General features: G+C 45.4%; 1 protein-coding gene across 3 annotated transcripts in view; it reads right to left on the reverse strand.

Moving 5' to 3' along the window:
• The window catches only part of ABHD17A (abhydrolase domain containing 17A, depalmitoylase), a 200,922-nt gene extending 196,066 nt beyond the window's left edge, over positions 1-4,856 (reverse strand). The window contains exon 1 of one of the 3 annotated variants that reach the window (XM_069649497.1): positions 2,610-4,856. In XM_069649497.1, coding sequence (XP_069505598.1) covers positions 2,610-2,938 — 329 coding nt within the window. In that variant the 5' untranslated portion in view covers positions 2,939-4,856. The remainder of the gene's footprint in view (positions 1-2,609) is intronic. The other 2 variants (XM_069649495.1, XM_069649496.1) reach the window with 2 other exon arrangements.
• Positions 4,857-14,804: the final 9,948 nt, after the last annotated feature.

The following is a 14,804-nucleotide window of genomic DNA, read 5'->3' on the forward strand; positions in this document are numbered from 1 at the left end:
CTTCTTGTTCCCTCTGCCAAGCAATTGCCCCGTCTCATTTCTAACTTCAACCGCTTTTCGCGCTCTGAAACACTTGGGTACGAGCGCAATATAAATCAAATATCATATCATAACCCGCCTATTCTTCTGTAGGTCTCCTTGTGAATCTGTGCACCATGCGCTACTTTCCTTCATTGGCTGACCTTTGACTCTTTGATATTTCGCTTTAACTTATATTGCCTTCAAAGTTTGGCTCCAGCCCGTCCCCCCCCCCCCCCCAACTCTCCTTCTCGCAGTCTTCGCTCTCAATTTCTCTCGACTGTCCCTCGTGCTCCCTGTACTCCATCCCGAACTTGTTCCTTTTCTCCCTTAGCCCCTAAGCACAATCTGCCGAACTATAACCAACATAGTTTAGTTACTGCCATTCGGTCCCCGGGATTACTAGTAGTGGCAAAGTGGGGTAAATCTCGATTTTGGAGTCCATAAAACTGCATCCGGATTTTGGAACAATGACTGCGAGCTGTAATTTCACCGTTTTTTGGAGGTAAAGTGAAAGATTCACCTTCAGATTTTTGTTGGAGGTGCATCCTCCACCTTACCCCCAAACCCGCAATTCGGAGGTGTGGTAAACAGAGCAGGTATTCCATTACTGCACAGCAATGTGGTGCTGGGGGAATTTGAGCCCATTATGATTAACCAATTACAAAGTGTACCCCTAAAAACGTCCCCATGCCGTTAGATCATCGGCTCTACCTGGTATATTACCATGCAACTTCTTTTTCCACACAAATTGTAATGCTCATTTCTAGTCTGCGTGGCAAAAGCACTGTGCAGTCCAAAATACATTCAAATACTCCTCTTATGTGGAACTGTAGGAAAGTGTTGGTGGCTCTTGATATTGTAATCATACAAAAAAGTAAATTCACCCAGCCCATTTAATATCCAAACGCATAAATGGGCGCAAGACAGGCTTCCTTTTCACAACATATCAGCACTGAAATAGGGGATTTTACTAACTTTTTCAAAGCGGGTGAACACATGATGTGCCAATTCGTCTATTTGACATAGAGCAGGACTTTTGTATTAATAATGCCTAGAGTTGATAATGCTTAGGAGTCCATAGCAAGATCAAACAAATATGGAGACAGGAAAACCGGTCATGTACATTTTCATGAATGACATGAATGTGGCACTTCAAAAAGAGAAAGGAAACGCATTGCAAACCCAACTAGCTTATTCCACGGCACCTTTTTTAGTCAATTCTAACCATGGTGCAGAGAGAAAGTACCTTATAGTGTAAGGGAATGATATTCAAAGTGTTCCAACTTAATCATAGCTATACCCGCCTTTCATAATGCCCACCCGGAACGTTAACATGACCGTATCCATTCTAATGCTAAAAATCTTGGCAAGCAGTTTCACATCTGAATAAAGCAAAAATGGCTAACCTTTTGAATACGCAGGCTGCAAAATATGCATTCACCAATGGCTAGTGCCAATTGACCCTTGGCGAGTAAGAAAGGGTCTGCTGCCCGTATAGAATTGAGGCGACAAGTGACTTTTAATGGCTGGCTAGTAGCTTTCAACTTGAAATGTTTACCCCTGCAACATGTACGAGGCTTATTTGGATTGGGTTATGGGTGAGAAGTGCAGATGTGATGGAAGGTGGAGGCTCACCCCTAAGAGTTACTGGTTTAAAGACAAAGAATAGAGAACAGCACTTGACTGAATACTCCACAGAATGAAATGGTGGTTCCGCCAGGTCTAGGGCATTGACCGAGCCTCATCAGAATGGCCACCTTTAGCCACAACCCTTATTCTAGCCATGAGGAGTCACATGAAGTACTGGTGTGAGCATCTCACCTTCCGAATAGAATCCATCAAACTTGGCTGCGTCTGTAAATATATGCTTTTTGAAGAACAAAAAAACTGGAAAAGAAAAGGCACACGTATGCAAGTATGAGCTGGCATTGGGTTTAGTAGTATGGGATAAAGATGGCAAGGATTTTCTGAAGAGGGAGGACATGGGGTAGAAAATGGTGAACTAGGGTGGCAGATGAAGATGTGCTGCAAAAGGGTGGCATGGCGAAAAGGGTGTGCAATAAGTTAGTCAATCAAGAGGTGCCCAGGCTAAGCTGCATTGTTGCCAAGGTTTTTGCCAGCAGGTTAAAAATGATATGCATTACTGAAGTGTTCTTCTACCGTCGTAGTGGAATGGCATGGGGCATCGAGTTGCTCTAGTATTGGATAAACCTCAACCTCAGAATGAAGGTTATTTGGGAGCTAGCAATTAGGGTAGGAAACAAAACAGTGTTACAGAATGGAATTGAGGTGCGTGTGGCGGAGATAATGATGCTTGGAACCAAAAAGGTATGGTACAGAGGGTGAAGCTGCAGAAGAGAGGGGTTCTTCCATCTTATCCCTGCAACGATGCAACAACGAAACAGACAATCACCCAGCACCACCTCTCTAGGCCTTCGGGGAGGCCATGAAAAACTTCACCCTGTAACTTCTCGCTCAATCTGTGGAAAAGCGCCAGCTGGATTAACTCAATTGATCATCAGAAGGAAGCATTTAGAAGCAATAAGCTCACAGTGTGCACCATTCGATAAAGTTGACATGATATTTACCTGGCCCCAGGGACGCAGCGTATATACATGCAGCCGATACGGTTTCCACGACTGCTCTTCGTCATGAAGACCTCCATTGTGTCAAGCTCCCGTTGTGTGTACTGGAAGTCCGCCCGGTCAGTCAAGTGCAGCTTCCAGCGGGCCATGACCCCACTCCCGCCTCGGAGTGAACCTGTGCTGACGCTGGTGGGGGCCCCTGCAGCTTCTGGCTCAGGGACAATAGAGTAAGTAGCTGCTGGCGGTAAGAAGGCCAACTTGGCCGCCACGCTGCCAGGGCATGGCGGGCAGCAAAAAATGCAACACCATTCGTTGAGAGATAGCCCGTTCATGACAAATTTTGGAGGTATAGTAAAAAAGGCAAATAAAATAACTTTACAAAAATTCACTTGATAAGATGGTATGGGAACAGCAAGTTAATCAATACAGACTGATCTAAGTAGGAAACAAATCGTCTTCAACAAGGAGCTACCGAACTTCTCCATTTAACTGGAAGATTTGCAAAATTGAAGATGGCCATTTTTACTTCCGGGCACCTAGTCGAAAACGGTCATCATGTGAGTAATGAAAGGCACAATACTGAAAAAAAATCGGTTTTTGCGTTTCTTTTTTAACTGGCACTTTTCGGCAAAGAGTTACAAATCAAGAAAGTGAAACATTTAAACGTGCCTTTAATTTAGAAGGATAGTTTGAATGAACCCGAACCTTGAGATCCCAGAAGAATTTTCTTTAAAAGTTTAAAACCGGCCAGCCGGTGCGGAAAAACAAGATTACTCCACTTTTCAGTCCTTCTTCCCCTGAAACCGCACCCTGATCAAATGGATCCGCGGGGTGCCAAATGTTTTCTCTAGTAGTAAATATAAAAACCTGGGTATAAAAGCTATGATTTTGATTTAATCCAATGTCGCACGTTTTATGCTGGCTTGGACACCTCACAGGTGAAATGGGTGGGAGACTGCAATTTAAGACCTGATCTTTTTAAATAAACAAACGGCCAACTGCTGGTGCCAGTCTGCTTACACCACAGACCGTAGGACCAGAAGATGTGCTGATAAATAGTTCCGATATCAAAAAAGGCTGACAAGAGGATATGGAGAAGGGGTCGGGGGCAGTCTCACCTTTGCCAAGTGCAGTTGATCTTTACCGCAAGCAGTTTCTGAAGCAAGACCGATGTATCAGCAGAAACAACACTAGCTGGGAGGGAGAGCAAGCAACAGAACAAAACGGACCAGAGTGATAGCAGAACGAGCAAAGAAAACAATTTTCGGATGTGGAGGATAATACAGAATTAACAAAATGAAAAAAGGGGACGTGGGGAACCACCTGGGTTTAAAAGCAAAGGAACCAAAAAATGGACACGGACCTGGGAAACGGGCAGCGACAGAAAACGACACACCACAGATAGGGCAGAGCAGTATTCAGAAGAGAGGGTTTGGAACAAGCTACTAGTGGGGTCGTGACATGGAACAAGACAGGCTAACGCCAGGGAGTCAATGGGTCTCAACCCGCCCGGATTGCCCACCTCCTGCTGAGGGCACTGGGATTAAGTCCTACTAGGAATCCGAAACAAATCAGCCAAACCCTTCATTGCCAGAAAACAACCCAGGCCGGAACCAACAGCAGACGAAGCCGGGACCAGCCCGCAGCAGTGGGGGAGGGGGCCTTCAGCAGCCCGGGGAGAGGGGTCAAGTGATAAGGGATCCCAGGCGGGGCAAGGGCTGCGGCGTCAGCCCGTCTCTCTCCGGCCCTGGTTGAGCGTCGACCCCCACACTCCTCCTCTCCCCTCCTCTCTCCCGGAGCTTCTGAACGCCGGATGTGACCACAGAGCCCGGCCTGGAAATGACGCTCCCTCCCAGGAGCTCCTGCTCCCTACCCCGGACACATCCCATCTCTTCCCCGGCCTCCTCCCACTGTGCCATGCCGCCGCCCCTTTCGGCTTCCCAGGCTTCCCCCAGCTCCAGCAAGGTCTCCTGCCGGACGGACTTGTTTCCCTTGTATGCTAACCAAGTCCAGAATCATGTATGATGATGGGCACTCCTTGCTATTCGGTGTTAGTCGCGCTACTAAAGCCTTACTGTGTTTTTTTTATTGCGCCAAGCTTTCTCACTCCTTAGTCCCCTACTACAGCAGGTCTCCTCCCCAACCTCCTCTTTATATCCCACCCTCTTAATGTCCCCAATGCCAGACTCCCTCTCCTAAAATTATGCCCGTTCTATAGTAGGAGGGAATTCATTCGGATTCTATCCAGGAAGGAGGGTGGCACCAAAGGAAAGTACGTCGCGGGGTTAGTGGGAGCAGGGCGGAGCAAAGCAACATCAACAGTTCACCAGAGAGCCCAGTAAAGGGAAAGCCTACGTGTTACTATGCAACACAAAATACTTCAGTGGCATGGCTAACTATAAAATGGCATACGCGCTATTGCTTTCATACCTTCATGAGATCTTTTTTGTTATGCGTAAATTTCGTTTGTAGAGCGCCATCGCATGCTATGGTTGTGTAGCTGCTTCAGTAATTTGGTTGCATCGTAAACGTACGTTTTTTTTACAGTGCTTCATACCGCAGTTGTTGCCATTTGATTGCTCTGTAAATAACAGGTGTTAGAATTATTGGTCTCCAACTCCAGGCCTTGATGGCTGACAACTTGACGGGTTCGCAGGATTCCCCCCATTAATGCCAAGGAGCATTTGTATACATTTAGAAGCAATGTATGCAAATGTGTCTCGTGAATGTTAATTATGGAAATCCTGAAAATTCGACATCTTTCCAACTTTCTCGAGGCCTGGCGTTGGACAACCCTCAATGGTACTACATGTATTTAAAAACAAATAATTATTTATTGAACATTTGTATGGCACCTACACAGCAGAAAGTGTATCCATGCGCCACAAGACAAAAAGGGGGGGATTGAGGGCAGAACATAGGAGAAAAACTGCAATGCCGGTCCTACTAGGCCATGTGACATTCGGATTGTGCAAGTGCAGTACCTAGAAGTGCAGGGAAGAGGGAAAGGTCATGGAAAAGGGATGGGATAGGGGGAGGGAGAAATGCTGGAAGAAGGGGGCCCAGGGGGCTGGCAAGTGCTAATGGGTGCTCAGGTAGGCTAGTGCCAGGGGAGGCCAAGAGCAGGGTACAGTGCGAGTGGGGGAGGAGCAGCCTTGAAAGGCTAATCGGGGAAAGGAGCCCAAGAGCAAGTGCTGGTAGGAAGGAATGAGAAGGGGAGACTGGATGAAGGATGGCCTGCTCCGAGGGAGACTCATGGGACACAGGCATCCAGTCGTAGTGGCAGGAGGAGAATAGCAGGGGAGGGGGAGAGAGAAGGAGGAAAAAAAAAGAAAAGTCTTGAGGAGCTTCCGGGAACTTGAGGAGATCCAGCTGAAGACAGAGGGGCAGAGAGGCCATTCCAGAGGGAGACTCCTGCCAAAGAGAGAGATCTATCTCCCACTCCCTTCTTGAAGAAACGGCTGATCTGCAGAGAGTCGGAGCTAGAGCACCAAAGGACTCTAGCAGGAAGGTATTTAGGGAGAGAGATGAAACATGAAGACTAAACTGGACCAACACAAGCCCCGGTCCAAACCGGCATATCGTACCTGGGTTCATTAATATGAGTGAAGGTGAAGCATAAGAAAGAGGTAGAGCCAGAGTATATGACAGCTTCTTTATTACTCCGTCACGCGAAAACTGAAAAGCTCTGTGTGACACCCCACCGGCTTCTCTGACAGCTCTTCTTTAACTGCCTTCAATTCTGCATCTTTCCTAATATATTCTATATTCTGTATTCCCATGTTGCATCACACAGAATGCTACAAATCTCCCTTCTTTACAGCACTGCAAACAAACATGAACAACTATGTAGAGGAACAAGCTCATTAAAATATAATAAAAGTAAATAACTTACAAGGCATTGATATTTACAACTCATACATAACATTAAAAAAACTCATCATTGATACTTAGAGGAGCTTAAATTGCAGCAGAACTTCACCCAACATAGAAACTAAGAAAACGACTGCAAAACTAATGGCACAATTGCATGTCTATTCAATATTATCTCTCAAGTACAACGGTCTACCACAGACTCGTTTGGAACTGTAGTGGCAATAAACCAGGCCAGGAGAGTTATATAAATAGGTTTATTGCTTGTAGGATGGATTGGATAGCAGAGACCCCCAACCATCTCCACAGCACAGCATCAACTATAGATAACAAAGAATAACATTCCAAACACTGTACCATAGCAACATGTCATGACATCATCAATAGAGTTCCACTCAACATAGCAATGGCTGAGATCCCAAGACATCACCATAACACACCCCCCTCCCTTATCCGGACAATGCAAACTATTTACATCGGTATAAATTAATAAACAATGCAGAAGTATCAACTGCGATCTACAGTGAATTTCATCATTTTCATCTCCTCACACCCACAACTCTTGACAGGTTCCACACCTGCCCACTTTCCAACCTCACGACACCCTCGAATACTTGCGCAACCTTAAGAGGATTCGAATATAATGGATCTCCTTTCTTCACAACAACAGCCTTCCTTATCCTCACCAAATCACCCACCTCAACAATCGTTCTTTTCCTTGGAAACTTTTCATTGACCTTTTTGACCCACTTTCTCTTTGGTTCATTCATTCTCCTTTTTACTTCTTCCACCACCTTATCAGTTTCTCTGGCTCAACCTAGCCAGGCTGGAAACAACAAAGTACTACCTCTCCTTCCTCTCATCAACTCAAATGGACTTATTCCTGTTTCAATATTAGGAGCCATCCGCAAGGCATACATTTGTTCCTTTACCGCAACCTTCCTATCCAAACCACATGCACTTGCACATCTAATACCCTCCATAAGGCAACGGTTGACTCTCTCAATCATACCATTAGCTTGAGGGTAATATAGTGCGGTTCTTTTATGTTTGATGCCACATCTATGTAAGTACTCTTGAAAGAAACCCCCAGTAAACTGTGGACCATTATCTGTCAACACACTCCTTGGCAATCCTTCCCTCTCAAATATTTCTTCCAGAAAAGCCACAACCGATTGCCCTGTGACCTCCCTCATTATTTTGAACTCAGTCCAGCGCGAGAACATATCCACTACCGCCAACACAAATCTGCCTCGACCTCTACCCACATCCACTGGGCCTAAAACATCCATGGCAAAATCCTGCTAGACACCCTTCGGACTTTCAACTCCTTTGACTAGTTGCACTACAGCAGATATGCTCTTCCCTGACTTTATACAATCTACACATTCTCCCACTGTCCTCTCAACCTCGCGATCCAAACCTGGCCACCAATAATCAGCCTTAATAACTTCCTTAGTCTTATACGTGCCTATGTGCCCTTGATGCGCAATAGCTATAAGTCTTCTCCTCAAACTCAATGGAACAACAAGTTTGTCCCAACAATATATTAGCCCATCCTTCATAGAGAGCTCAAATCTCACCTCCCACATAGCTTTCTCTTCACCAGATAACAGCCTCTTCTCTGGCCAGCCATCTTTAACAAAATTCGTTATGCGTCTCCACACTTCATCTGATGACAATGCTTCAATCCATTCTTCTTTGTGTAGCACGCCATTAGCAGTGGCAAATACCATATTCTCGAATTCGGCAGACACTTCCTCACCATCCTCATCTTCAACTCTTATTCTAGATGCGTGATTAGCCTGCCCATTGTCCTTACCAGCTACAACCTCAATCTCAAACTTGTGACATTGCAATCTCGTCACCCAACATGCTACCATTCTCGAAACTTTGTCCAAACCTTTGCTTTCAAATATAGATTTCAACGGCTTGTGGTCCGTTCTAAACACAAATTCCTGACCCCACACAAAGTTCTTTAGCTTTTCTATGCCCCAATTGCATGCCAAAGCCTCTTTTTCCAAAACTGAATAATTCAGTTCAGGAACTCTCAGCATGCGTGAAGCGTGCAGCACCACCAACTCCGTTCCATCAATTCCCACCTGTGACATAACCACACCAATTCCAGTTTCACTCGCATCCACCGACAATATTGTCTTTTTCTTGGTGTCATACATGGCTAGGGGTTTAACCACATACATTTTTGACTTCATCTCAACAAATTCTCTTTCACATTCACTGTCCCAAATAAATTCCACACCTTTCCTCAATAAAGCTCTTAAAGTGGTAACACAATCGGCATAATTTTCTATGAATCGGTGATAAAATTCTATTGTCCCCAAAAATGACCGTAGTTCCGCCTTATTCTTTGGAGACTGCATTCTCATTATTCCACTCACCAACTCTCTCTTAGGACGCTGTCCTTCCTCAGATATTTCATGTCCTAAATACTCCACCGACTGAGTGGAGAAGACACATTTCTCACTGTGCAAAGTAATACCACGTACTCTGAATATTTCTAAAACCATTTCTAGTTTTCTTCTTAATTCCTCTTCAGTTCTTCCACAAATGAACACATCATCCTGGAAACACCAAACATTGTTAATCCCCTTTAACAATTTATCCATGACTTTTTGGAAAACCGATGAGGCTGATATTAATCCGAAAGGCATGCGCCGAAATTGGTAAATGCCTTCGTATGTAATAAAAGCCGTTAGTTTTCGCGACTCAGCATCAAGGTTAATCTGATGATAGGCACTGGCCATATCCAATTTGGCAAAGTATTTGGCGTTTCCAATTCTGGTCAAAAGTTCTCCCATATTGGGGAGTGGATGCCGGTCAGCTACCACACACCGTTTCAACTCTCTCAAATCTATACATACCCTCAAATTCCCCCCCAGACTTTTTTAACAACAACGACCGGGGAAATCCATTCGACAGCCTTGGCTGGTTCAATAGTACCAGCTTTCTCCAATTTCTCCAACTCCACTCTCATAGCATTTCGCATTGACACCAGCACCGGTCTGAGTTTTGCCGCCACAGGCTTGCAATCGTCCTTCAAAACAATCTTATGAACCATTCCTTTTAAACAACCAACCGTTTTGTTAGACACATCGGGATATTTCATAATAAAATTCTTGGCACCGTCATCCAAACTACGGTCCACAGACACCTTTTCCACGTTCAGTACCTGTTCTTTGCTATTAGGATCTAGCTTGATACATAAACCTCTTTGCTCTTTCCATCCCAACAATGTCTCACCCTTCTTGGTAACATATAATCTACCACACGTGACTCTATTTTTAAATTTGAAAGTTGCCATATAGCATCCTAACACGTCAATTCTACTGCCATTATAACCCCCAGGTGTCTTATCTGACGGGCTCAAGTCTTCAATTTTTCCACCAACCACATTTTCATATACTGCCCTTGACATTAAAGTGATTTTAGAACATGAATCTGCCAGCATTTTAACTTGACAACCGTTCAATTCAACCCAAGCGGAAGGATGTTCACATTCATCCATTTCCACACATTGAACCATATTAACTGTAACAATTTCATTTTCAGAACCTTCACATTCATCTGAGGATGGACCATCAGCCTCCTCAACCAACATAATGCTCCTCCCAGCACCTACACTGTAATTGGAACAACAATTCCCAAAATGACCCCATCTTTTACAAATGTTGCAGGTAGCTCTTCTTCCAGGACAGATTGGAGAGGATGATAGATGGCGAGCACTCCCACACCTGAAACACAAACGTTCCTCTCTCCTTTTTCCTCATTGTGTATTATCCCTTTGGGTAATCCTATTTGCTGACTGGGCACTATTGCCACCCTTCCCTTGATGCGTGTCGCCCCGTTGAGAAGTTTTGTTCTTCCTTTTCTTCTGATCCTTGACTACATCTCTCCTTATGTCACGAACCTTTAGGACTTCGACCTGTTGAATAGTTTTGGATTCTTTTGTGGCAAGCTTCGCCACACATTGCAATGTATGCTCAATATTGTCGGTGGATGCGAGTGAAACTGGAATTTGTGTGGTTATGTCACAGGTGGGAATTGATGGAACTGAGTTGGTGGTGCTGCACGCTTCACGCATGCTGAGAGGTCCTGAACTGAATTATTCAGGTGTGGAACCTGTCAAGAGTCGCGGGTGTGAGGAGATGAAAATGATGAAATGCACTGTAGATCGCAGTTGATACTTCTGCATTGTTTATTAATTTATACCGATATAAATAGTTTGCATTGTCTGGATAAGGGAGGGGTGTGTGTTATGGTGATGTCTTGGGATCTCAGCCATTGCTATGCTGAGTGGAACTCTATTGATGATGTCATGGCATGTTGCTATGGTACAGTGTTTGGAATGTTATTCTTTGTTATCTTCAGTTGATGCTGTGCTGTGGAGATGGTTGGGGGTCTCTGCTATCCAATCCATCCTACAAGCAATAAACCTATTTATATAACTCTCCTGGCCTGGTTTATTGCCACTACATTACATTTGTGGTCCCGGAATACCTGATAAAGCCTTGGGCACAAATCAGGTGCCTTATCCCGTTCTGTGCACTCAGAAACTTCCCCCGAGTCTGTCCAGGTCAAAACAGTTTAAGGGCTCTCACCTTTAACACGACTCCCTCAACGAATCCACCCAGGTCACTGGCAAATGCTAGTCATCGAACGCTCCTCGTTGCCGCCTTCCACTAGTGGCTCTAGGCGGATCCTTGCATATAGATCCACTCGTTTGGATCCAATCGTTTAATGAGCCGACATCCACAGCTCCTTTCTGCACACCTGATGCGGCGCGCAGTGAGTTTTGATTCTTGAATCGCTCCGTGCACCGGGAGCTTCGTGAAGTCGGATTAGCTTCCGCACACGTGACGCGTCACGTGTCGGTAGCCGGGTGCCTTACTCGAGCATCCTCGCTCTACTCCGTCCTCGCTCTCGAGCCTCCTCCGCTGACACGAGGGCAGCGCGTCCTCGCTTCCGATCCTCCTCTGTTCCCGCTGTGTCCTTGCGCTGTCTTGCGGCGTTACCAGCTCCCCCTCGCGCTCACAGGACGCACTCTCGTGCACCCTCCTCCACCAAAAGGGAGGCTGGCGGGGACACCAGCCCTCACTCTCTACACCCACGGATTGGGTTGTGGAGCGGCCGCGCACAGGAGACAAATGGGGCTCGGATGAGCGGTCAAATCCACCAGCGCACTTCCAGCACCTCCAGACGGAAACGTCCACGGGGCAGGCTACGCCTGGACACCACAACAGGTAGGCCGGATGGGAGTGGGCGCACCTCGTCTGGTCTGGGTGAGGATATCAGGATCGGGCCCAGCTCTAGGTAGAGAATCTTCACGGTCGGGGATCTCAAGCAGGTTGTTTCCAGTCACTGCTCCACCGCAGTAGCACATCCCATCCTCGTCGCCAATGTAGTGGCAATAAACCAGGCCAGGAGAGTTATATAAATAGGTTTATTGCTTGTAGGATGGATTGGATAACAGAGACCCCTAACCATCTCCACAGCACAGCATCAACTGAAGATAACAAAGAATAACATTCCAAACACTGTACCATAGCAACATGCCATGACATCATCAATAGAGTTCCACTCAGCATAGCAATGGCTGAGATCCCAAGACATCACCATAACAGGAACAAGCCTTGGAACAACTTTACCCCAGCATATCGAAGTGATTCTCCTCATGAGCACCCTTCCTTTCTCTCCTGGACTTCATCCTCTCAAAATTATCACTGGTATGTTTTACACCAACACACATGTACACCCTGTTAGCATTCCACACTCCAATTTGAGACGTTGGCAGCTCCATATAACCTCTTTATACCTTTCACAGGCTCAGACCAGTTCAATTCCACTTCTGTCCTGCCTTCGGGAAGTTTAATGCACAATCAGTCCCCTTCCTCAACCACACATTTCTTCGTGGCCTTCCTAACATCAAAGCTAACCATATTACACATCTGCTTCTTATTGATACTCTCCCTGACTAATTGCAGATCAATGTCCTTCTCGCACGCCCTTCCCAACCAAAATGGACAAACTCTAGCATTAGGCTTTGTAAGGAACTCATGGTGACAATAGGAAAGACAGACACAAGTGATCACAGTTCAAGGGTGTTTATTAAACTGAAAAGTATGTGAGATAAACGCCTAATCTAAACCTCAATCTAATATGGGAGCAAGTTTCGACCATCAAATGAAAAATCAGGCAGTCCTTGTGGCATCTTGTCAAATAAAAAGAGCCTATGCTAAAAAAAACTATTGCCAAACCTTACAACTACATATAAAAGAGTGTGGGATAGGATTCATAGGAAAGGGAGAAGTGGACACAAATAATATGTCAGGATGTAGTAGTCTATATTCAAACAATAGTCATGTTGAGCTGAACAATGCTAAATAGGCAAGGAAAAACCGACAAAAAAAGACAGGAAGGAACCCAGAACATACACTGCAGATCAACCCAGAAAAAACATGATATACTTATAAAACTATAATCATTTTATTGTCATTTAAACATTAAAAAATAAATTTAGAATCTACAAAATACAATAAAATGCATCACAATAAAGTGCTTGTCTGAGTAACGGACAGTCTAACTGGTCCGTGCCGCTGAAACACAACAGGGCTGCCCGAAAGCCCGAGTGAGTGAAGGAGATCACTCAAAAGGGGGGGCCGGCAATCTCAGATGCATCTGCGGATTACTGACTGAAAAATCAGAAATATGCAGTCAAACAATGGAAATACATACAAGAACTAACAATGGGGTGCCGTACGTCGACTACTAAAGTGTCAAGAAAACAAAATTCAAAAAAAGTATAGATCTGACACTGATTATTAATAGCAGTTTCGATGGTGTGATGTAGTAGTTTCCCTTCGCCACGTTTTGAGCACAGGATAAGATGGGACCTTTGAGCACAGCACACTTCTCGAGCTTCCCCAGCATAGCATGAGACAACAGTTCTGTTCTCAACTTCTCAAGAACCTCGATGGCCAAGTCTCTTTTCAAAAGTCTCTTGCCTTCGAGGGTCGGAAAATAACAAACCAAAAGGTTCCTTTCATACGATATGGTGATAATGGCCCATCCCTGGTTCCCCCTCTTCCGGGCGCAGACCCTTCTTGATTCTCAGTCTCCCTCTGCCGTGTTCACTATTTCTCTTGTTTGATCGTTTTCTTTTTATTCACCAGTCTTTGGATGACGATCTTTCACCCTAGGATCCCCCTCTGCCTGGCACAGACCGCTTCTTGACTGTTTGCTCCGATTCAGAACACTTGTTCCTTTTCCATTCACAAATCTTATTGGCCTTTTAAACAATGAACTGTTGACTTCCCTTTGTCGGGTTCAGTCTTGCCACACATACAGTTCTTTCTCCTTTTCTATCAAACAGAATTCATCTCCCGTAGCTTTCAATGGTTTGCCGGTCAAAGTCTCTCAATTGTACAGATGCTTTTGCTAGACCCGTATATGACCACTTTAACAGTTTCCTTGTGGCCCTTCCTGTATTCCCATGTAGTTGAGATGATGGCTTCTCACCGCTGGATCCCCCTCTGCCGGGCTCAGACCCCTCTCGAGTGGTTGCCTCCTCCGGCTGGGTTCACTACAGCCTTCTCAATTTCGCTTACGAAAATCTAAATGTCTTTTACCCAGTTCAACGTGGACATCCCTCTGCCGGTTTCACCTTTTGTCAACACACTGTTTCCTGGGATGTTAGACTTCGCCCTTCTTTATTAGCATGCCTCCGCCAGGTTCACTCTTGTCATTTTCTCTCTCTTTATGTGGGATTCACTTCTCTTATGTTTTCAGTGGTTTTGTCGGTCAAAGACTTTTGACTGTACAGGGATTTAGCTGTGACCCCTGTATTACCAAGGCCTTCTGGTATTAGCAGTTTCAACAAACGCGGGATTGACCAGAGTCTCTGGAGTAAGCACCCACGTGATGCCGGATCCCTCTGCGGCTGGTCTTCCCTTTATTCTAACAATTCTTAGAATTTTGCCTGAGTTGCTACTTTGCGGTTTTCGCTTAACACAGTTCGGCTCTTATTGGTTCTCCCTTCTTGACTCACTGGCTGTGATGAACCGCTTGGCTTTTCAGAATATCTGGAGTCAAGGCCTATACCTCCCTCGGTCCTGCCTATCAGCGTAGGCACGCTCCGTGTACCGTTGACATCTGCTGCAACACACTTGAGCTATTGTCCGTGGTCTTACGATTCCCTCTGCAGAGGTTTTGCGGGCCTGGGTCGGAAAGGGCAAGGTTGCGTCTTTCCTTGTCAGCCTTCTGATATTCGCCGCCTTTCTCCTCCTCTTAAACTGCTGTGCATGGATA

Source organism: Ambystoma mexicanum, chromosome 1p (assembly GCF_040938575.1).
Source record: "Ambystoma mexicanum isolate Mex_15411 chromosome 1p, UKY_AmexF1_1, whole genome shotgun sequence".
Taxonomy (NCBI): domain Eukaryota; kingdom Metazoa; phylum Chordata; class Amphibia; order Caudata; family Ambystomatidae; genus Ambystoma; species Ambystoma mexicanum.